Source organism: Antennarius striatus, chromosome 14, assembly GCF_040054535.1.
Source record: "Antennarius striatus isolate MH-2024 chromosome 14, ASM4005453v1, whole genome shotgun sequence".
Taxonomy (NCBI): domain Eukaryota; kingdom Metazoa; phylum Chordata; class Actinopteri; order Lophiiformes; family Antennariidae; genus Antennarius; species Antennarius striatus.
This window is the reverse complement of record NC_090789.1, coordinates 16,318,423-16,342,988: the sequence shown is the minus strand read 5'-3', so window position 1 is coordinate 16,342,988 and position 24,566 is coordinate 16,318,423. Positions and strand designations below refer to the sequence as shown.

Below are 24,566 nucleotides of genomic sequence, written 5' to 3'. Positions count from 1 at the left end.
TCTCTCATTTTCCACGTTCATCAACTATTCAAAGTACTCTTCCCATCTTCCCGTCACACTACTGGCACCTGTCAATAGACTTCCATCCCTATCCTTAATCACCCTAAATTGCTGCACGTCCTTCCCATCTCTGTTTCTCTGTCTTGCCAACCTGTATAAATCAGTCTCTCCCTCCTTACTGTCTAACTTAACATACAAGTCATCATAAGCCCCTTGTTTGGCCTTTGCCACCCCTACTTTCACCTTAGGCTGCATCTCCCTGTACTCCTGTCTACTCTCCTCAGTCATCTCAGTGCCCCACTTCTTAGCTAACCTCTTTCTCTGTATAAACTCATGTACCTCCTCATTCCACCACCAAGTCTACTTTCCTTTCAGATGACACACCGAGTACTCTCCTACCTGTCTCCCTGATCACATTAGCTGTACTTGTCCAGTCATCTGGAAGCACCTCCTGACCATCCAGAGCCTGTCTTTACTCCTTTCTAAAAGTCATGTAACACTCTTCCTTTTTTAGCTTCCACCATTTCGTCCTGTGCTCTGACTTTGCCCTCTTCATCTTCCTCAACATACTACATACCACCATCCTATGCTGTTTGGCTACACTCTCACCTACCACTACTTTGCAGTCACTGATCTCTTTCAGGTTACACCGTCTACACAAGATGTACTCTACCTGTGTGCTCCTACCTCCACTCTTATAGGTCACCCTATGTTTCTGCCTCTTCTGGAAGAAAGTATTCACTAATGCCATTTCCATCCTTTTTGCAAAGTCAACTACCATCTGTCCTTCTGCATTCCTCTCCTGGATACCAAACCTGCCCATCACATCCTCATCACCTCTTTTTCCTGTACTAACATGCCCATTGAAGTCTGCACCAATGACAACTCTCTCACTTCTAGGTATGCTCTGCATCAATTCACTAAAGTCCAACCAGAATTTCTCCTTCTCCTCCAGCTCACATCCTATCTGTGGAGCACACCCACTAAAACATTGAACACCATGCCTTCTATTTCTAGCTTCAGACTGATCACTCTATCTGACACTCCTTTTACCTCCAGGACATTCCTAACAAACTCCTCCTTCAAGATAACTCCTACTCCATTTCTTTTCCTATCCACACCATGATAGAACAACCTTTTCCTGTCATAGTTCCCAACATTTTATGTTGCTTTAAGTCCTACAGAAAATGAATGATTCCCCTTGCATTTCCGCTCTTAAATCTGTGACACTTTACATTTTAGATGAGCACATTTTCTTTATGCCTGACAACAAGAATGGGCGTCTTTCCTGAGTTGTGTTTTTCTTTGTGTACATGGTAATCTGATGACTGTTGTATGTGTATACATGTCTGTAAGTGTGTATGTTGCCATCTGCCAGGTGGTACAGAGTTCCCTGGGCAGCTGCGTCCAGCAGGCCATCAGATTACTGCTGTTTACTACATTGCCAGATTAACCTACTGAACAAAAATAATCCATTTCCATCACTCTCTCTTTCTCACACTTATTTTTTAATCCAGACTCTCATTCATCTTTATTCACTTCATGCTTTATGTCATTGTAATTTTGCAATGTAATATTCATTGGAATATTTAGTATTTTTCATAATTTCTTCTTAAGTGTTATGAATATTATAACAACTTCAAGGTTCAAGAGAATGGTTTGCGAACCTCAACCAAGGCTGTAACATTTGGAAGGTTTTGTGGAGGCAGTTAATTCTAACTTGACTAGTGGGAACCCATGGAAATTCCACGACAAAACAATAATATCAGACTTCGTACCAAATATATGAAAACAAATGTATTGGTATTATAAACCAAGCACACCCATCACAGAGGTCTCCCACCAGCAGGCAGCGAATCCCGGTCTGACCCTAAACTGGCGTCAGCGTCTTTGCCGAGGAACGTGAATGAATGAATGAATTTAAGAATAAATAAATATATAAACTTTATGACTTATAAAGAAAGAAACAGACAAAAAATATCCAACTGTCAAGCAAGTTTATCAACGCATCTTCGACGCGGAGCTGTTATACGTCAGAAAATAGCCGGTTTGAACTCCGTCCATTCTGTGTGTACACGTAGACACGGATCACACACACTAACGTCAAAGCGGTTTTCGCCGCAGGGATGGATAAAGTTTCGGTTACAGCGTCCACACGACAACGCATACTGCTAACAATGACTGTTGAACTGTGGATGAAACTTCTTCTTCTGTGATTGTGCAGAGTTATGGAATACTCCCATTAAGAGGCAAGGTTGGTGCTGTAGATTACTTTCGTTCATATATTTAAAGTTCCATACGAAACATTTTAAGCTAATATACTTCTGTTTGTCTCATGGTCACTGTGTGCCGATCTTTTGTTAAAACTTGTGAGCAGCTTGTACTCAAGGTGAATTACTGCCATCCTCTGGTATTATCATGGTACAAGTTGAAAATGGAAAAACTCCTATTATGATAAGACAATAACGCATACTAATTGATTTTTTAACGAATTAATGATCAATAGCCATCTGTATAATGCACAAATATGGTTCAATATAGTTAGAGCTGCGTCTAGCCCCCTGCTCCTACCACAAAAACAGGCACATTAGGTGGGTGGGCCATCTGAGTATATACAGGGAGTATAACACATGATCATCATTAGGATTATTATGATGAGACTAATTGTGGTGCTACTGGGTTCATGAAGGCCTACTCATGCTGTTTTAAGTTTACAAGTACACCTGGTTTCCCAAGCAATTTTCTAATAATATTAATAATGTTGATTTTGATAGCTTTGTCAGTAGTTTCCTACACATGTAGCTCACTTGGAGTTGTGAAAATGACAATTTCGTTGGTTCCAAATTCTATGTGTGGCACATGTAATATTTATGCATGCATATTTGAAAGAAATAGGGGTGAAATTAATACATTGAATTTATAAAAATGGAAATATATTCCCTGAACAATTTTTCTTAGTTTGAAGGACATGACTAAACCAAAATAGAAGACGAATGTTTCCAATATTTCTGGAGGGGTGTTTATGTCTCTTAACTAGGCAAAGAAATCCATAAATCATGACATAAAATATGCAGTACACTTACATATCCTCAGTGTCATTGAATGTAATTAACAAAGAAACTATTTTCTTGCATATATCATCGCCTTTTCTTAAATACGTATAAAGCCTGTCTTCTGTTTAGTTTTAGACTGTGAAACCTGAGGAGTTTTTAGCAGCATCCAGATGTTCAGCACTGCACTATGGAACAGATTGTGTACAAGTCTGCCGTCTGCTTTATTAGCTCCTATTCCCAATCCAGCTGTCCAGGGCACCAATAGCCTAAGAAAGCCTGACCACATCAGTTCCTAATCTGCTAGAATCAAATGTCAAACATCACACATCAAACAGGAACATTTTGACAATATTAGTCTGAACGTTAATAGATAATAAACCTGATATCAACTTAAACATGCAGAATAGTATCTGCTTAATTTTACAGTGGACGGGCGGTGATAATATCAGTTGTTTAGCCATTAGAGATGACGATAGACTTATCTTAGCCATGCCCTGGAGTGGATGAGTGGGGGTGAACTGTGGATGTTTAGAAGAAGATAACAAATTAATAGCATAAGTCACAAAGACACAGAATAAATTATCTAAAATCTGAGAGCCTCAAAGTTAATCTGAATTGTACACATAGTGCGTTGAGACTGCTTTAGTTGTAATTGTGGAAAAAATATATTGTGGTTAGGCACCAATTCAAAATTAAATTGGGTCCCTGGAGAGTTTTTGCAAAAAAATTTTGAATAGAAGATCCCAACAGTGTTTGCTGCCACTGGGGGAACACAGACGCTATGGCAGTGCCAAAATGGATCATTGCAACTACACACATGAAAAAATGGATTAGCACACAGATCAGTGGACTGACTGACCTAGAAAATACTGACTGACAGAGTTAACTCACATCTCACATACACACACACACACACACACACACACACACACACACACACACACACACGCACACACACACACACAGTGGTGTTCTCCATCATCTGTCCCTCCCCTCACCCTCCCACTTTGTTTACATTCTCCCCCCCTCTGGGTTGCCCATCTGTCTCTCTACTCTCTTCTACTCAGATGTACTCATCTGTACCAAACTTTAATTAAGAGGAGATAGTCTGAGCACATTTATGATGCAGATTGCCCAATGATAAGTCTATGTTTTAACAAAGCACACGTATCCACAGTGCAACTGTAGATAAAATGGAATAATACACCAGTAGGAGAAATTACTGTTTTAATCCTGTAAAATATTTGAAGAGTGGAAGCATGGATGGTTGTCAGAGAACAAAATATCGACTGTTGTACTGTTCCTCGATATTTGTCACTTCCTGTAATGCAGTGTGACTGAGAGCACGATATAAAATGGCAGTTGAGAGTGACATCATCTATATCTCTTGGTTTATAGATGGCGGATATGAAGTTTCCAAGCAACTTCAAATTCTACCTGACCGTCTAAATAAAAGAATATGGAGACAAACGTTTCATTGATTAGTGTATTAGCCCTCCTATCCTCCCCTGTTTGGCAGCACTCCAGATGATGTCATGCAAAGACAAAGCATTTCCTGTCTGTGATATGGGTGCTATTTGCAGTTACTGTATTACTGTTCTATGACCATGGGTGCTTTTTAGACATAGGTTCAAGGAATGATTCACCAGTACAGAACACACTGAGAGAAAAGACTCATGATGTTGGATTACTTTGTGGCTATACTATCACTACAGTATAGCACAGGATAGAGGGACAGAAAAGAAGGAGGAGGTGAGGCATGTTATCCAGAATTATCTCAAAGCTAAACGCTAACACATGCCCACAGGTGCTATCGTCTGTGTTGCTAGGCAATGTTTCTTCTCTGGACTACTGTATAGTCTGTGTCATTTATGGACTACAACCTGTGCCATTGAAGAGTCCAGCTGACTGCCCAGTCTAGGATGATAATGATAACAAGGCACTCTTCACTACCATCTGTGAGTAGCACAAGCCCCCCACCCAAAAATTCTTGCGAAAAAAAATCTTTTTCCATGATTGATGCAGACCCATAACTATTTTACACTCTGCTTTAATGGAGTGCCTTATTTTAAATTGTAAACTGTTCCTGAAGTTCCAAATGTTGCAGCTAGACTTATTCTGAAAACTAGAAACAGTCATTTTCATCTTTGTTTCAAAAGATTCCTATCTGCACCATATCAAACCAAAAGATGGTTGTGATCTGTGTGATCTCATTACAAAATGGATCTCATCTCCTGTTCAATGTGCTCAGAACACTGGGTTCTCAGTTCTCAGAATTTAAAGTTAGTCAGCTGGAGGCAGCATCCTTTTATTTTATGAGAAAAACTTGTTGATTTAGGGACCACAACACCAGCCACCAGTCATGATGATTTGCAAGTTACCTGACATCATATAAGGCCATAATTATCATTCTTTATTAACTTTTGAGCAACTTTTTTAATAAACACTAACTTGATTGGTGACATTTATGTTATCTTGGGGGTGGCAGTGGCTCATTGGTAGAGCGCGTGGTAGAGTGGGTCGTCCAATGTTTCAAAGATCGGCGGTTCGATTCCTGCTCCATCTCAAAAGAATACCCAGAAGTGAGCTGACAGTGGGAGATTTCAGCTCCCTTCCAGAGCACTGCCAAGGCACCCTTGAGCGAGGCGCTCTTGAGTGAGGCGCCCTTGAGTGAGGCGCCCTTGAGCAAGGCGCCGTCACCCTTACAAGTTGCTGATTTGGGGTGTACCACAAAGGAGCTGCCCGCCACTATACCTCCTCTGCATGTGTACAGGCCCCATGTGTGTGTGTATGTGTGTTCAGGGCCTGTACACACATACTGTACATATGCATGATTTGAACTAACTATCCCATGCGGGGATTATAATCAGTATATAAAAAAAAATAAAAACATCTTGAAATGGGTACACTGATTGTGAACTGAATTCAATGATAACATGATGGGACAAATTGCACTGATAAAATTGGCAGCCTCTGTCCGTTGTTTCTCATGTCACAATGTTTATCTGCCAGTCTGAATTCTATCTGTCCTCCTCTAGGTCTCAATTTGACAGTTTCTGTGCAATGACAAAAATCATTTAACTACGGGAAAGGTCCTTTAGTATTTTGGCTGTTTTTTGGAAAAAAAATTTAGAAATTCTCCTGTGATTATAGCTCAGACATGGGCAAACTACGGGCCTTAGGCCATGTACGACCTGTTAGGTTTTTTAGTTATGCCGCCAAACTTGACTTCGACGCACTGGCAAAAATGGGAGAGCAGCAGCATTGTTCCCTCTGAAATTGAACGTAAGTAAATTTACTGTTATGAAATAAATGCGGACGCAAAATTGTTTTCACAATAGTCCTTGTGTAAGTACACTTTTCTGCCTGTTAAAATCCAAAACCTTTTATATAATGGTTTTACACGTCATTTACGTTAGTACGAATACACACTCCATCCATCTGCTCCTCAGCTAGCCCACCTGTCAAATTTTAGAACTCTGTGTGATCCACCAGTGAAAAAGGTTTCCCACTCATGTTCGAGCTGCTACATCAGAATCGGAATCAGTTTTATTTGCCATCGTTTGTTGAAAAACAGACAAGGAATTTGTTTTCGGCCGGGGGTTGTCTCAAACTGTACATTCATACATTAAATTTAACTATGCTAAATACTTTAAATACTATAAATAACTAAATACAAAACACAAGACGCAGAACGCAGTAGGTGGGGGGGGCACACAATGTACAAGTGCTGAGTGCATATGTAAACAGGTTGCAAGGACTGGAGACAAATAATTAACAATTGCAGTTTAAGTGTCTTATGGCTTGGGGTAAAAACTGTTCTTTAGTCTGGTGGTTTTTGAGAGGAGGGCTCTGTAGCGCCTCCCAGAGGGTAGACTTTTAAATTGTCGGTGTCCAGGGTGTGTTGGGTCTGAGATGATCTTCCCTGCCTGACTCTTAACTCTTGAGGAGTACAGCTTTTGGAGCTTTTGGATCCATGCGTATGCCCATGGGTTGTCGAGATGATCCAGGATGAAATGCAGTCCCATGTTGACTGCATCATCCACTGACCTGTTTGCCCGATAGGCAAACTGCAAGGGGTCCAGCAGGGGTCCTGTGATGTCTTTCAGGTGGCTCAACACGAGGCGTTCAAAGGACTTCATGACCACGAATGTCAGAGCGACAGGCCGGAAGTCATTTAGTCCTGTGGTGGAGGGTTTCTTGGGGACTGGGATGATGGTGGAGCGCTTGAAGCAGGAGGGTACCCCACACAGCTGGAGGGATCTGTTGAAGATCTGTGTGAAGACTGGAGCCAGCTGATCAGCACAGACCTTGAGGCAGGAGGGGGAGACACCATCAGGGCCTGAGGGGGATTGGGGGTGGGGAGGGCTGAGGGTGTGGGGAGCAGACAGTCTTTGTTGAGGGGAGTGGAGATGCGAATGGTGGTGTGATCTGGGCTGCAGGTAGTGGAATGGGGGTGGTGGGTGTGGAGTCCTTTTCGAATCTACAATAGAATCTGTTGAGGTCGTCAGCCAGGTTCTTGTTGGCCTCTGCGGGGGGGGGACGGGCGTCTGTAGCCGGTGATGTCCTGCAGACCTCTCCACACCGACGAGGGGTTGGCTGAAGTTTTCTTTCAGCTTGTCAGAGTAACTCCTCTTAGCTGCTCTGATCTCCTTCATCAGTGTGTTCCTAATCTGCCGGTACAGAGCTCTGTTCCCAGATCTGTAGGCCTACTCCTTAGCCAAGCGCAGTTGTCTTAGCTTGGCTGTGAACCATGGCTTGTTGTTGCTATATGTGCAGAAGGTCTTAGTTGGCACACTCAGGTCCTCACAGAAGGTAATGTAAGCTGTCACAGTGTCCGTGTGATCATCGAGGTTGTCCGTGGCAGCTTCAAAAACACTCCAATTGGTGCAGTCAAAACATTCCTTCAGTTCCTGCTTTGCCTCGTTGGTCCATTTCTTTACCGTTTTCACCACAGGCCAGGAGTGCAGCATCCACATTAGCTTGTGGTGGAATGTAAACACCGATGAACATGAAAGAGGAGAACTCCCGCGGAGAATAAAAGGGCTTGCAGTTGATGCAGAATGTCTCAATGTCCGGTCCACAGAATCTGTTGAGCACTGTGCCATCCTTACACCAACCTTTGTTGATGTAGAAACATATTCCACCACCCTTGGTTTTCCCCGACAGCTCCTTGACGCGGTCCGCTCTGTGAAGTTGGAAGTCCGGCAGATGCAGAGCGCCGTCGGGGATCAATTCACTGAGCCAAGTTTCAGTGAAACACAGGGCAGCGGAACGTGAAAAGTCCATATTTTTCCCGAAGAGGAGGTGCAGCTCGTCCAGTTTATTGGGCAATGAGCGGATTAGCCAGATGTATTGATAGCAGCGGGGTCCTGAATCCCTGCTGGCGAAGTCTCACCAGCACGCCAGCTCTCTTACCCCGACGTCTGTGTGGCCGCAGCCCATTAAGGGCCGCAGCTCCGCCAATCAAGATCTTCGCAAAACTGCTCGGATCTGATGCAAACTGCAGAATAAAATGATCTGGTAAGCACTGTCTGATGGCCAGCAGTTCTTCTGAGGAGTAAGTGATGGGATAGCACTCAGAAACAGACCCGAAGGTCAACAAAAAACACAAAATAAAGTAAAACACTTTATCATGAGATAAAGTGATAAAGGCAGCAGGAATGAACTTAGAGTTCAATGCTGCACAGACTCTAAAGTCTATTGAGGCAAACTGTGATTTGTGATTCTGGGCTTGTAAGATGAACTTGTCATGTATAATAGCGTTGCAAGAGGCATGGAAAACTACCTGTCACCCTGCAAACAGAAAATGTCAAAAATCCGATGACCTCACCTTGCATTCATGAAAATGCCCATGCCATAAAAAGCAGAAATAATCAATGACATTGGTAAACGTAGATGTGTGAGTTGCAATAGTATGGATCTACAATTCTACACACAGTGACAGAGAGAAGACAACTAACATGGACAAAAGACAGAGTGGTGGTATGAAATACTATCCCAGCTCGCTAAGGGCAAGAGGCGGGGTACACCCTGAACAAATCAACAGCTCATTGCAGGGCAACGCATAGTTAAACATACATTCACTGTCACATTCACACGAATGAACAATTTAACATGACCAGTTCACTAAACTCCATGTTTCTGGAGGTGAAAGAAAGCCGGAGAATCCAGAGAGAATCCACACAGACATGGGGAGAACATAAAAACTACACTCAGAGAGAAATCAAACCCAGAACCTTCTTGCTGTAAGGAAACAGCAGGGCTCACTGTCAAACCGTGCAACCCAATTTTCAAATTAAAGCCTAATATATTGCTTACATGAAACCTTTTCACATACCATGCATTAAAAAAGACTGACTAGTAAAAGTGAGTACAGTATTTTCCGTACTATAAGGCGCACTGGACTATAAGGTGCACCCTCAATATTTTTTTTGTTTTATAATTTATTTCATATATAAGGTGCACCGGATTATAAGGCGCACACAATAAAAAATAAATAAAATTTATTTGATAAATTGCAGCGGCTGTAGTTGCGCAATCCATCCACTAGATGGAGCCGCACTGCTCAGGCAGTCATGATTGCATTCATGACTTCCTGACTACCTTTGACTGGCCCCTATTGTTATGTCAATTAGCCATTCTGACCGTCATCAAGGAAACCTGGTCACTTGATCACTTTGCCATCTTAGAAAGAAGTCAACCCGCATATTAAAAAACCTGACATTAAAAACTGGTTAAATTCATTACGAGTGCAGTCAGTGCGAACAGAGCAGATTATTTCCTGATCTGAAGTTCGAAGCAGATATTTAAGGTACGACGTTCGTCTTCGTTTATTAATTAAATATTGTTTTGATCGATCGGTAGTCCAGTCGGAGGTGAGGTACAGCTGTTTGCTGCTGTGTGACCTAAACAATTGTTTAACTAGTTTTTAATGTCAGGCTGCTAATTTACTAGCAAATATGACACTGTTTTACTCCTAGAACTGACTTTAACGTCGGTGTCTCACTGCCGTGAATCTCACAGCATGTGCGCTGCAGACAGAATACACAAGCCTGAATGCGCCCCTTCGCCGCCCGCCCAGAGCTATCAACTACATTTGTAAATAAATTGCAGCACACCCGTTGGCACCTTTGTCTAGCAGTACTGCTCTTGAATTTACAGAAAAGGCTGGAAGTTCAGCTTTGAGGGTCTTTCATTCACCTTTATGCCAGTTTCTCCGTGTTTCCACAGACTAATAGAATGGACCGTCAGTAGATTCCAGATGACAGCACAATGGCATTTTTAAGACCAATTAAGTTGAAAGTGGGTTATTTCCGACGCCAAATAGTTAGGAAATACTGAGATCAGTCAGTCAGTCAAACTTTATTAATAGAATTGTTGAAAGTTCCTTATGTTTTGCTACATAACCACCGGTGCTCCTACAGTCTGTTCTACCGTCTGAGAGCAGCTCAGTCAGAGCTGGGACTTCGATGACGCCCTTTGACTACCGTTGTTAGGGGGCATAGGCCCGAGTGCCTTGTGAGGGGGCTCCTCTGGTGGCGGAGTGCGGCATGACTGGCGCCCAGACTGCCGGCTTTTTTTCAGCGATCATGTATTTAACCAATATTAATATGAATATTAATACATATAGGGCGGCAAGGTGGCACAGTGGTTAGCGCTGCCGCCTCACAACACAGCGGACCCGGGTTCGAGTCCCGCTCTGTGCGGAGTTCCCATGCTCTCCCCGTGTCTGCATGGGTTCTCTCCGGGTTCTCCGGCTTCCTCCCACCTCCAAAAGCATGTGCTTTAGGTTGATTGGCCGTTCCAAATTGCCCGTAGGAATGAGTGTGTGTGTGTGCATGGTTGTATGTCTTTGTGTGTGGCTCCGCGGTGCACTGGCATCGTGCCCAGAGTGTCCCCCGCCTCACGCCCTATGCCGCCGAGATAGGCTCCGGCTCCCCGTGACCCGCAGCGGCGGATACAGCGGTGTTAATCTGAAGATGATGATTAATCCATATATCAGACGCACCGGATTATAAAGCGCACTACGGGTTTATGAGAAAATCTTGGGCTTTTAGGTGCGCCTTATAGTGCGGAAAATGAGGTAACTGGACATTCCGGAACCGGTGATGGTCGTATCTATTGGCCGCCAATTATTCATAAAAAAATTTCAGTGAAATCTTGCAAATTGAAGTTATAGATAAATGCTTTCTAATTGCTGATTGCTAGATTAATTAATAGAAGATGGTTTTCTGCCTTTGTGTTAGCTCTGACCTCACGAATACAGCTTCTTATTGGATGACAGCCACTTAGGTTACCATAAAACTGCCAATAACCATGTCAATAATAAGAACTGTTTCTTTCCAAAGGAAAAAGGACAAATAATCAGAGGAGACATTATACTGTATGTCTATTTTATCAACATGGATTCATGTACAGTATTAAGTCTCAGAAAAGACATTAAAGTTGAAGGTTGTATGACAAGGCATCTGGAAAGGAATCAGTTGATTTGTCGTCTTTTCAGGAATGTCATGATGCTGAATGCACAACAACAGGAGACTCTTGAATACAGATTATTATCCAGAGATAATAATCAATGGTACTTCTATTCCACATACATTTTGTGTGGTGCAAAAATTGTACCACAATAACTAGTTAATTATTATTGTATTCATTGCATAAGAATTTTAAAATCCTATATCACTGGATAACAAAAGATGGAATTGGCAAAGTTGCTTCACTAATACATTATGTGTGATGTCGCATTAAGCATTACATTTACGCTTCACTTCAGACAACTACTGTATATAACAGGCAAAAGGCAAGCTCCAAACAAATTAAGTTAGAATTTCTAAATCATCCAGTATTTTTTTAACACATTTTAAGGTAACTTGAGTGATCTTTATGTTGCCAACTCTAAATAACTTAGCATTTGGTTGATAATAATTAAATAAAAGTAGTATCTTGTTTCTCTTTGTAGGTTAAGACAGACCTGAAAAAAGGGTGGAGAAGACCACCTGGAGACATGCAAGCAAATAAACATGAGGAACCCCCTCTAATTTTTTTAGAAAATTAGGTTATTTTCCAGCATTCTGAGGGCAATATCTTCTGTTCAGTTCACCTACAAAAATACACTAAAGTCAGCAGTTCAAGCTGAACTATCTTTATTTCTGTCCTACTTGTTGCAGGTATAAATGTGGGATTCAACAATTGAAAACTTCCATTCACTATGTGAAGATACAGTCATACAAAATATTACTCAATGTTTACTTGTAAGTTTTACTTAGACTAGAACACATTTTAACTTTGACCACCACGAACACCAGTGGTATGCCATAGTTTATTTTATTTATTTTTAATTTAATAACATGATTTTTCATTTCAATTTAAAAAGGCATGTAAAATAGCAAGCGAGGTGAATACACATTTACATGCATTGCTGGTTATTCCTGCTGGTCAGAGGGAATAAAAGTCTAAGACTACAAACAAGTATTGATAATATCTTTCATTTACCTTCTGATCAGTCTGTCACCACTCCTACCCCCTCTCAGCATTCACCATTTGTTTATTAATGAGGACTTTAACACAAACTCTACTATAAAACACTGGAATAGTAAACACAGTTTACTGTTTGGAGTTATTTTCCTCGCCTGCAATCACCATCCTTATACAGTATCTAAACTCACCGTAATGTGAATTGTAAATAGTTTTTGTATTCCTATTCCTATTCCTCACTCACTACTATTCTCTTCCGCCTTTCAATGCACCGACACCGCGTCAAGTTCCTCGACAGTAATTTTTACTGTACTTGGCAATAAAACCTTTTCTGATTCTGATTTCTGATTCTGATTCTTTTGATAGATCATCCTCGCCTTGGCTTACACCAATTCGTAAAATAACAATATTTTTGTTCTTCATTGGACAAGAGGAGGTCATGACCCGAATGCATATTTAATGGTCGGGAGCGTTCAGGTCACTTCGGCTATTTCCGTTGGCATGCTTCGGCTAAATTCCATCGGCATGCCGATATGGCGGCGCTAGTTTCGCTAGCGCCGCTCGCTAAAGGAAATAGCGGCACTAGCGCCGCTCGATAGCGGAAATAGCGGCACTAGCGCCGCTCGGTAGCAGAAATAGCCTAGCGGAAATAGCGAGCACCGCTAGCGAGTGAAAAAAGTTGAAAGTTTTAGCCTTTTTTCCGTAAAAATAAGAACGCCACTGTGGCTACACAGTCTAAAAACCTTGTAGCCTATCTGGAATTTACTTCACCTATGGTGAAGTGGCGAATGGCTAGCGCAAGCCCAGACACACAAAATCATGTCCACAAATATGTACACATCCTCTAAAGAGATTTGTTCTCCTGTAGGAGCCGTTGAACCATGTGAATTGTGGGATATCAACAGACGTATTCATTTTTGTATCTCAATGGTCATCTTTCTATTTTCCTCTTCAAGTCTCAATATTTTTACTTCTTCAGTGTCATCACTGCGTTTGGGCAGCCTCACCTCCGCATTCCTGCATATTTCTGTCATCAAGGTGACTCACCACATAAACATCTCTCTACATACTGTATACAGGTATATTCACTGGATATTGGTGGTTTTCAACAAGACAGTACATTTCTGTAATGGTTTGAGTGGATGACCTTCACTTCTGCTCTTCCATCCTCTCATCCAACATCCCGATCATTCCCTCCTGCATAAAAAGTCCCTAACAATCGATTGCACAGCTCAAATAGCCCCAGTTGCCTTGTCAACCGAAACTCCCTCTGGTCTCCCAACCTCCACTGCCATTCACCCCCCCCCCCCCTTCACACACACACACATGCACGCACGCACGCACGCACGCACGCACTCACACACACACACACACACACACACACACACACACACACACACACCACTCATTTCTTTGGTGCCTTAGTCAGACACATACATGGATTCCCCTCCAGCAATCTAGTGGACATCAGTGCACCCCATGTAACTCAGTCAAAATGATCTTTCATTTACACTACCAAACCCAGATGTGAAGCAGAGGAGAAACTGTTGTCCATCTTGTCCATAGAACATCCAACACATTGTGCTGTGGAGCTAAATTGAGCGAGTTATCTACAGTAAAAATCATTTATATGACAGCGTCAGGGAGCCTAAGTTCACTAGAACTTAGGATGTCCTCCATGAGCTGGCAGACCACTGACTTTTTGCAGGGCAGCTGGGTTTAAGATGAGGAAGGCAGACCAAGACTGAAACCATTTTGACGCACTTGTGTGAGTCAATTTCACACTCAAACCTAAGCTGCCTTTACACCCTTACCAAGCCCAGCACTGTTGCTGACAGTAACACAATACTCCACTGCATTATGTAATGTTTGAATAAAAATGGCCCAAATAGTACAAAAAAAAGAAAAGAGAAAACTGTACTTCATGGTGTCCCCGCCCCCATTCTAAGGACCTGATTTCCTTACATTCCAAATAATAATATGAATTTGCATCTGTCTTTATGGCATAGAATATTTGATTTTTAAGAGTTCTTTCAGTCAGATTTGAAGGGATGACAACATATTTTGCAGACAAGTCTGTAGATTTTTTCACCAGCAGGTTACATTTTCACAAGTCCGTTTCTCCACCTCTTTATGTCATTTAAAAACGCTTTCTTTGCTGACTGGATATTCCCGTGTCAATACACGCAGTCTGGCCAGTTGTTCAGTGAGGAGCTGCGAATATATCCTCATCCGTCTGCAGCGGCTCCAACACCCGGTGTTCGGGTAACGGTATTTCGTTTTGAGGAACTGACACAGAACATCTGTCAGTCATTCTGTGGCTACTGAGTCATAAATCCATCAACCCACTAGTTATTAGAAATGGCGGAGTTCGGCATACTGGGCCCGTTCTCACATTTTGTTCTGTTACTCGTTACATTATTCTTGCGTTACAATCCCCCAATTCTTATTCTTATACATATATTTTCTCTAAAAGTGATGACAGGAGCAGTAATATATTAGTTCTTGCGTTGAAAGCTTTAAGAAGGGAACAGGTCTTAGATACTGGATATATTTATAGTAACGCAGAACCACCCTGCTCCGGTTCTGTCGTAGTCCAACTCGACGGATTAACGAATTTGTCGCATATTAAACAGAAAACGACACAGACAAACATCCATTTAAATACCCCATGAGATCAATCAATCAGAGTAATTTGAACCACACTGATTTGATGTGCTCATTCATGCTCATAACCGATACTTTATGTAACTTATTGACTTGCATCGAGCAATTAGCTACAATCCCTTTATAGTAGATAATTCATGCAGCATTTAAAGAGTTTTATCACCTGTAGGGGCTTGTTTAGATCAGTCATATATGGAATATCCCACAGTATAATTTTAACAATTTTATTCAGCACTATTCTTGTTGCTCCTGGCCTTTTCTTTCACAGACAAGCTTACAGACTGCCAGAAAACAAATACCAACTGAACGACTAGCTTAACCAGAACAAATATTTTACAGTATATTAGCGAGGTCAATTAAAAGATATAACGCAGCTCTTACCCCCATTTTGGCGCAGTGAGTGGTCTCTTCAGAAGCTGAATTTCTCTCAAACTCGAATCAATCAGAATGTCTGACTTTAAAGCAAAGACACCCACCAGAAGGCAGTTTGAAAAAAGAAAAAGAAAAATGTCTTCCCTCACTTGATAGCTATAGCTTTAACAATCCTGACGAAAATAACTAGCTAACATTACATTTTAATATATCGCTTTTGGTATAGACGACGAAGTATGAAGGAAATTTTCAAAGCTAAGACTTTACTGAAGCGGCATCTCCTCTGTGAAAATCCAACAGTCTAGCTTCACTACATAAAATGCAAAAATAATACGTAATCGGTGGTGATTCCTCACCAACTAGTCTCTGTCGGACGCAAATGATGCCGGTGGAAAGTAGATCCGGACAGCAGGCTCCTTCTTCGGATGCCGTCTCCCTCCGCAGCGGTGCCCAGGCTTGCCAGAGCACTCACGTTTTCATAGTTGTCTCTCCGCATATTAAACAAAACCGGACTGGATATTGATTTCTACGTTCCATCCCACAGTATGTACCAAAAAATGAGTTCCTAGAGGAAACTGTTGTTGATAATCTTAAAACAATATACAAATTGAAGCAGTGACCTGAAGAGCAAATGATGTAACGAAAATAAATGGAAGTTATACTCTAAGTAATGTATATAGGTGTTGCCACCCTACCTTTGTCTCTACAGTACAGATATATCATATGAATCTGTACAATTTTTTTTTATCACAAAAGGTTTTTGGAGATCATAGCAGTCAGAGAAAATATAATAATTGTGGCAGCTGGTAACAGAAAAATGATTTGAATATAGGAACATCTGTATCTTTAAGTGATAATTGCACGATGTAACCTGGATTTATACGACGGTGTCTGTCAGAAATGTGCAGTACAAGCATACAACACTACAAAAATCATGAGGCAGTTTGAGATCTAACAAAGACTTTAGAGAAGAATAGATGAGAGCAGGGCTGAAGAAGGAGGGAAATAAAAAACAAACAAAAGAAACGACAAGAAGTGAAGCTTATGTGCATTTATTACCCGACTACAGATGACTTATGCAGAGGAAAGCTGTACAAGCAGCATAAACCAAAAACAGGATACATATGGAAACTATGTGATATTCGTAGTGGGTCTGAGAAAAGATTAAGCTTCACAAGTTTAATTTCTGTGTGCACCACCTGCTACACAAGATAAATTATTATCCTGCTGCCTTTAGAGACTTCAATTGGAGCAGGAGGTTATGAATCATGTGAAGCTGCCACATGAACACAAACAAGCGTTCTTCCAGACTGGGATGATCCAACTGCTAACAGTCAGGAGACCAGACTTTTGTTACAAGACAAAAAGGGGAAATGACTAAGTGGTCATGTATGAGTGTAAATGAAGTTGGTCACTGCATGCATGGACAGATGTATTGTATGTTATGCGAATGTTCCTCCATGTGAATGTGAAAAAGCTTGTATACATGTGTAACCAGGTGGTAAAACTATTTAAAGATACTCAGGGAATAAAAACCACTGTAATTAATATATTCTCAGTTGTAGTAGTCCTGCAGTAAGAATTAACTTTGGACAGCAGGGGGCAGAGTGACGGTCTCTGGGAGACGCGCGCTTTCGGGGAAAATACCGGAAGTAAACGGTATCGTGCGGGTTTGTTTCACAGAGTTGAGTTACCGGTGCCGACCTTGAGACGATTTCTGGACGTTAACAGGTTGTTTAACGATAAGTTTGCACAAAATACACATCCGTTATTGTAAGGTTGTACGATGTTGTCATAGAACCATGTTTTGTGTACAGATGCCAAGTTTAGGATTGCTGATGCTGGTGGATCACATTAGCATGTGTGTTACCGGAGCTCAGTGTGTTTAAGCTAGGTAAGAGACTGAAGACAAGTTCGGGATTCATGCTCTGTATTTCTTTTGCTAACTATAATATGGACATGATTTGTTTTGTTTACAGACTAAAATACTGTGTTGTAATTATACAGGGCATTGATATGAATGTTGTCTATTTTCTCTGTAGCCAGAGGTGCCACTGTCGTATTTTCATACGTATTTTTCTACATATTTTCTTTTGGTAAATTGACAAATTTATTCAACACCTTAAATTTCATTTATAATTATTTCCAATATTATATCTTGATTTGGGGAACACAATAAAGACCCACAAAAAATTGCATTTGAAGTCTGTGTGTTACTTATCCCGGCTTCACATGCATGAATACATTTATGTGTATGCACCTGTTGTGTGTGTGTGTGTGTGTGTGTGTGTGTGTGTGTGTGTGTGTGTGTGTGTGTGTGTGTGTGTGTGTGTGTGTGTGTGTGCCTGTGTGTGCATGAGTGTGCGTGTGTGTGTGCGTGTCTGTGTCTGTGTGTCTGTGTTCGTATGTGTGTCTATCTCTGCTTTGAGGCAGCTGGTGTATCCAAATGGGATTGATATTTCCCTCAGGTTATACTGTATATATGAAATGTGGTCTGGTTTCTGCAATGCTTTGTCATTTCTCATTTTTCTTTAGCACATTTTGAAAAAAATGTAGAGACCCTCACACATGGTGCTCCAAAAAGTAATACAGAAGAGGTGTGACATGGAAAAGTTTTTATTTATTTATTTTTTTTAATTTTATATACTGGTTTGATCCCTGAAGGGAAATTAAGAAAGCACACTCTAGCTACTGATTACAAACGCATGCATACATATTTGTGAGTATAGGCCCCTGTATCACACACACACACAAAGGGGCCTGTAGGCATGCAGGGGAGGTAGAGTGGCAGGCAGCTCCTTCTTGGTGCGCCTCAAATGAGCAATTTGTAAAGGGGACGGCACCTTGCTCAAGGGTGCCTCGGCAGTGCTCCGGAGATGAGCTGACACCTCCCACTGTCAGCTCACCTCCAGGTATTTTTGGGGGGGCGTGAGCGGGAATCGAACCGCCGATCTTAAATCATAGGACGACCCGCTCTACCGCCCGCTTTACCACTGAGCCACTGCCGCCCAAGTGTTAAACACCTTAACTTTACTGGTATGAGGCTTCATTCATTCATTCATTCATTCATTTTCTACCGCCTCGTCCGCTGCAGCGGGTCACAGGGAGCTGGAGACTGTCCCAGCTGGCATAGGGCGTGATGCGGGGGACACTCCGGGCACGACGCCAGTGCACCGCGGAGCCACACACAAAGATGGACAACCACATACACACATTCACCCCTACGGGAAATTTGGGATCAGCCAATTAACCTGAAGCATATGTTTTTGGAGGTGGGAGGAAGCTGGAGAGAGCCCACACAGACATGGAGAGAACATGCAAACTACGCACAGAGCGGGACTCGAATCCGAACCCGCCCTGTTGTGCGGCAACAGCGCTACTCACTGCACCACCGTGCCGCCCGGTATAAGGCTTGGTTAGAAATAAATACAATGCATAATATAAGGTTGAGGCCCATTGTTTCCTTATTATCGAAAACATTACAAAGGACAATATACAATAAGAATAATATTATAAAATCTTTAATCTTTCTGCAACTATTTTCTAGAATCTTGCATATAAAGGTTATTAATAAAGAGGATGCATCACAGCATCTAGATAAATATCAAATATTTTTATTATTTATCCACTTTAATAAAGGTAAATAAAGTTATAAATAAGTTATAAAGTTATACGTACTCTTTATTTCAACCTGCAAAATGCTTACATTGATGCTACATACCTTCAAGTCATTCTGATTTCATTTTGATTATTCTTAACCAATTTAAGAATGAAAATTCTTACATGTTTTTAAAACGTTGGTGAAGTTGTATATTGTTAGGTATAGAGAAATGTTGGTACACGGTTTTGTTGTTTCATAAACACAACCACAATGGACTATTATCTAACTGTCATGAGAATAGTGATTCCCATTAATCACTATTCATATGTATGTGTGTGTGTGTGTGTGTGTGTGTTGTGTATGTATGCATGCATGTATATATATCTCCCCACCTATATATTTCAATAAGCTCTCCTCAAAAAATCTCACGGTGTCACCAACTCCACCCACTACCTGTCAATCAAGCGCCCAACCAACATGGCGGACAACCAATAATGGCGCATCTGGCAGAAGGAATCACGTGAATATAGGGTAAGGCATCTCCTATGTTAGGAGATTTTTTTTTTTTTTTGCAAAAACACTTTAATCACATTCAAACATTTTACAATTTTACATTAGATGAAGCACTAAATTGCTTCAGAAGAAGATTTTTTGCACACAAAAAAACACTCCAATCATATTTAGAACATTTTACTATTTTTCATTAGATGAAACTTCAAGAACACTAAACACTCATGTGGTGGGGGTTTTGTTTTTCTTAAGGACAGGAGACAGTGTAAAATACAAGATATTTGTCAATTCAAATCATGTATAGGTTGAGTAGCAGTACAATAATATCATGAATAGGCTGAGTATGAGTCCAATAATATCATCGATGATATTGACAGACAGGTTCAACAAATACGTATCTAAGCATGATGAGAGCTCTGGTGACGATGAAAAAGTCCTCCGGTGTGTTGTTGCAGAGTACTCTGGGTACAGGAAAAACTTCAAGTGCAAACTAAAACATGGATCACATCTCTTTTTATACTCTAAAGGCGTAACTATGGGAGGTGCGAATCAGTTGTTTAACTTCATTCCCTTTGCTCTCCACTAATCTTTCCCCCAGTTTCAGTAGGTACATCATGACCTCAAGAAGTTAGCAGAGACATCTAGTCGACAGTTTCACATGGCTGATGACATAACGTAATCAGTCACGCGGACATTTAGTGCATACAAAATTATTACCAGATACTGACATTTACGCAAACACTTCTAAAAACAGATTAGATTCTTGCAGAATCTTTCATGACCTCGAGACTTCCTGGGGCTGTTTCTGCCAAGTGCTGAAAGATCTGACACACACACTCTAGATTTTTGGGTCAAGAAATGATATTATTTTATTATATTATTATATTATTTTCTTGTATTAAAAACTTTCCACCACATACCCCCCATCCATGGCTTTTAAGCCACGGACCAAAACTTTGAATTTTAATAAAATGCAACAATCCAATTTTTAACAAAGATGGCGCAGATCTATGACTACTGTCTCACTATTCTTCACAGCAGACGGAGGCGAAAACCCCTTGGGGAAAAAATTCCTCTGTGACCCTCACTGAGCGATCGCTTTCTTAGCCTGCAGAGAAGACAATCCAAACTTAGTAGCCTCCAAACATTTGAACATGACCCTTTCATCTATAGATGTATCATTGCCAAATTTCAAAATAATTCATGATTCATTTTATTTCATTATTAAAAAAAGATTTTTAAAAGGTTTTAAACTACAGATCAATCAAGTAAACACACTTCTAATATGAATTATGACATTCTGATTACTGAAAAACAAAGATTACTGAAAAACTGAACAATATGTAGTAGTGAGTTTATGAATTATCACTGAAAAACTTCTTGGTGACACAAAGTTATCAGTCCTTCACAGTGTTCTCGTCCCGTACTTGGCTGCATGGCAATAAGGACATTCCCCCAGGGCCCAACCCCTAATGGTGTGAGGATCTCCATGCTTCACTGACATTGAGACGAGTGGAATCTATACATCCACCCCCCTTTGTAGTCAGACTTCCCCTCACACCGGTGGGTGAGTTCTGGCAGGAGTTCCCACCGCCGCTGTGCGCGTTGTAGAGGGACGCCTCACTCATCTTTTCCTCTGGGATGAGTTGTCTGGATCTTTTCCTCTCACACCAAAACAACCGACATCCTCAACGACTCAACACACAATGTCCTCAGTTGAGGCCGTTGCCTTTGTTGGTTCCTCAGCCGAGGAACTCTCTGGGGTTGCAAGAGCTGCAACCTTTGTTTCCAGATCAGGGTCTGGAGTGGCACCTTCACCAGCCGCTGGAGGGAGAGCAGATCCTTGGACAGCCCTGGCTGGTCTGGTAGATGAAGTGTGGCAACACGTGTCCCCCTTTCCCAGCAAACGGACTGCAGTTCCTGCTCGCTCAGTCACTTGGAAGGGACCTGTCCACCTGTCTCAGGCCTGGTGGGCCTTCAGCACCTTTGGCTGTCAATGGAGCTGTAGGAGTTGGAAAAGGTCTGTTAGTGTGAATCCAGCCTGTGACGTCCAGGACCACTCCTTATCTCCCTTCTAATTCTGCTCTGTAGATTATTAACATCATTATTGGTATCACTTCTCTTTGGGGAATTGAATAACTGGAAACTGTGCTGTATCATCATCCCCATCATAACCAGGAGGAGAAGAAGGAGCATTCCCCCCTTCCAGGGAATCCTTCCCCTGGCCTCCATCTTTTTCACTGAGTATGTCAATGGGTGCTTTTAAGCAATGCTTTAAATGACACCACGTAGGGGATCCTTTGACCTGCACTGCAGTGGAAGTGGCTCTTACCACCTCATACGGACCTGTAACGGGTCAGAGGTAGGACCCACGTACCGCACAGACTGAGACCAGAGCAGAAATAGTCCAACAGTTTATTCTGAGGTTCGCACAGAATGGCAGCAATATTCCAGAAAAACAGTCTCCGTGAACAGGAATCCCAGGTGACAGGTATCAGACAAGGAACGAGCAGGCAGACTAGTCAAGGACAGAAGGCTGGTCAGTTTACCGGGGCAGAGACGAGGAAGACTGGTTGAAGACAGGCAGGGTCGTAACCGAGAAAGCAGTCCGGAGATCAACGCGAGAGAGCTATGCATGACACAAAGACAATCTGGCAGAGACTGAGAGGAACGGCAGGGTATATGTACTGAGCAGGCAGGTGATAATCAGGTGAGGAAACACAGGTGAAGGCAGTTGCACTGATGAGTTTGGAGTGGAAGGCAGGTAGAGCTGGGCGGATGAGGGGAAAACAAGGAGCGGATTGTGACAGGACCCTCCCGTCGGGGGATGTTCCACTTCCGTCTGAACACCTTTATGTACACCTAGAAAAGTTTGTTTTTCAAAATCCCATTCACTCTCTCCACAATACCTTGACTCTGAGGATTGTACACACATCCAAATCTCTGCTTGATTCCTAACTTCTGCAACATGCATTTCACGGTTTTATCCACAAACTCCTTTCCATTGTCTGAACTTATTCTTAGTGGAATCCCGAACCTCGGAACGATTTCACGGCACAGAAACTTTGCAACAGTTTCTGCATTTTTGTGTTTGGACGGTGTCGCTTCAACCCACTTGCTGAATCTATCAATCACCACCAACATATACCTCTTCCCTTGCACTGGTCTCACCATATCAACATAGTCCATGACCAGGTGAGGAAAAGGTCCTTCAGGTGCTGGAGGTGTTTCCTCCAGCAGGAGGTGTTTCTCCTTTTCGAATGTTACTTTTTAAGCATGTTTCACATCGGCCAATCACTTCATCAACATGTTGTAGTTTAGGAGCCCAAAAATTCCATTCTCGAATTTTTCTCATCACTTCGCCTCTAGACTCATGGCCTACCCCATGAGCCTCATTGATCAGTAAAGGTAGGAGTCCACCAGGTGCAACAAATAGCCCCTTGTGATTTCTCCACAATCCTTTAGCATCTTTAGAAGCTCCTCTCTGAAGCCATAAATGGCATTCTGCTTCTGGAGCCTCTTCATGTAACAATATCAAATCTTTAGAAGTTATTTGTTCCTCAAAGTCCACAGCATGAGTTACCATTATATGTTTATTGTTCACTGAAGCTGCACTTTTGGCTGCTTCATCTGCTGCTGCATTTCCTTTGGCAACCCATGAATCATTTTTCTGATGTGCAGCAGACTTTATTATGGCTAAGGATCTTGGTTTCATCATTGCCATTAATAATTTCATGATCTGGTCACGGTGCTGAATGGGAGAGCCGTCAGTTTTTCTGAAACCTCTTCCCTTCCACGCTGCACCAACCAAATGACACACCCCATGTGCATAGGAAGAATCTGTGTAGATGTTAGCGTTTTTACCGTGTGCATACTCACATGCAGACGTCAAAGCCTTTAGTTCTGCCAACTGGCTGGAACACGGCTGCACACACTCTTCCATTCGAACAATCTCAGTTTTGCCATGTTTGAACTCAATAACTGCACAACCTGCTCTGAGTGCTTCCCCATCTCTGTAGCAGGAGCCGTCCACGAACAGAGTCATGTCGGCTGACTCCGAAGGGATAGAACCCAGGTCAGACCTTAGTTTAGCATATCTCTCTGCCTCAGCCACACAGTCATGTGGTTCTCCCTCAAACGGGAGTGGAATGGAGTCTGCTGGGTTCTTCACCCTGCAGACATGCAATGTCACATCCGGGTATCCAAGAAGTCGGTGATAGTCAGTCAACCGTTGTGCGGTTAACACAAATTTTCCTCTTTCAATTAAGTTTATCAACTTATGATGTGATAAAATCGCTATCGAATAGCCCATAGTAAGAGCTGATGCTTTTTCATACAACAAATGAGCGGCAGCCAGGTGCTGATAGCATTCTGGCAAACCTAGTTCTACCGGCGTTAGTGCAACATAATAATAGGAAATTGGTTGAGCATGTGTACCTATACCTGTTTTCTGGCCTAACATCCCTACTGCATGTCCCTGACGACATTACACAAACAACTGGAACGGTTTCTCATAGTCTGGGAGAGTCAAAGCCGGTGCCCGCTGTAGCAAAGTTTTAATAGTTTCAAAAGCAATGTGTAGAATAATGTATGTATGTGTCTATATGATGTTTATGTATAAGCATTATAGTGTATTTTGGTGTATATTTCTGTGTTGTGTGACTCTGTATCTACCACATCCCCCCCTTTTTATTTTATTTTTTTTCTTATGAGGGTAACCGTATTAGTCACAATCAACCAGACACTATTAAACTGCCAGGATCACTATAGTATCAAATCTCTATGTAAGCCACACGATAATAATTACAAAAATTTTAAAAAAAGTGTATTCAGATATCCCAAGCCAATGTAGCCGCAAGAGGACACAAGCCAGTGTCTTATTGTGC

General features: G+C 41.9%; 1 protein-coding gene across 1 annotated transcript in view; it reads right to left on the bottom strand.

The window, feature by feature from the left end:
• Positions 1-15,929, bottom strand: part of atp1a3a (ATPase Na+/K+ transporting subunit alpha 3a) — a 57,270-nt gene extending 41,341 nt beyond the window's left edge. The window contains exon 1 of the mRNA XM_068333878.1: positions 15,579-15,929. Within this exon, the coding sequence (XP_068189979.1) occupies positions 15,579-15,584 (6 nt within the window). The 5' untranslated portion in view covers positions 15,585-15,929. The remainder of the gene's footprint in view (positions 1-15,578) is intronic.
• Between the last annotated feature and the right edge of the window lie 8,637 nt (positions 15,930-24,566).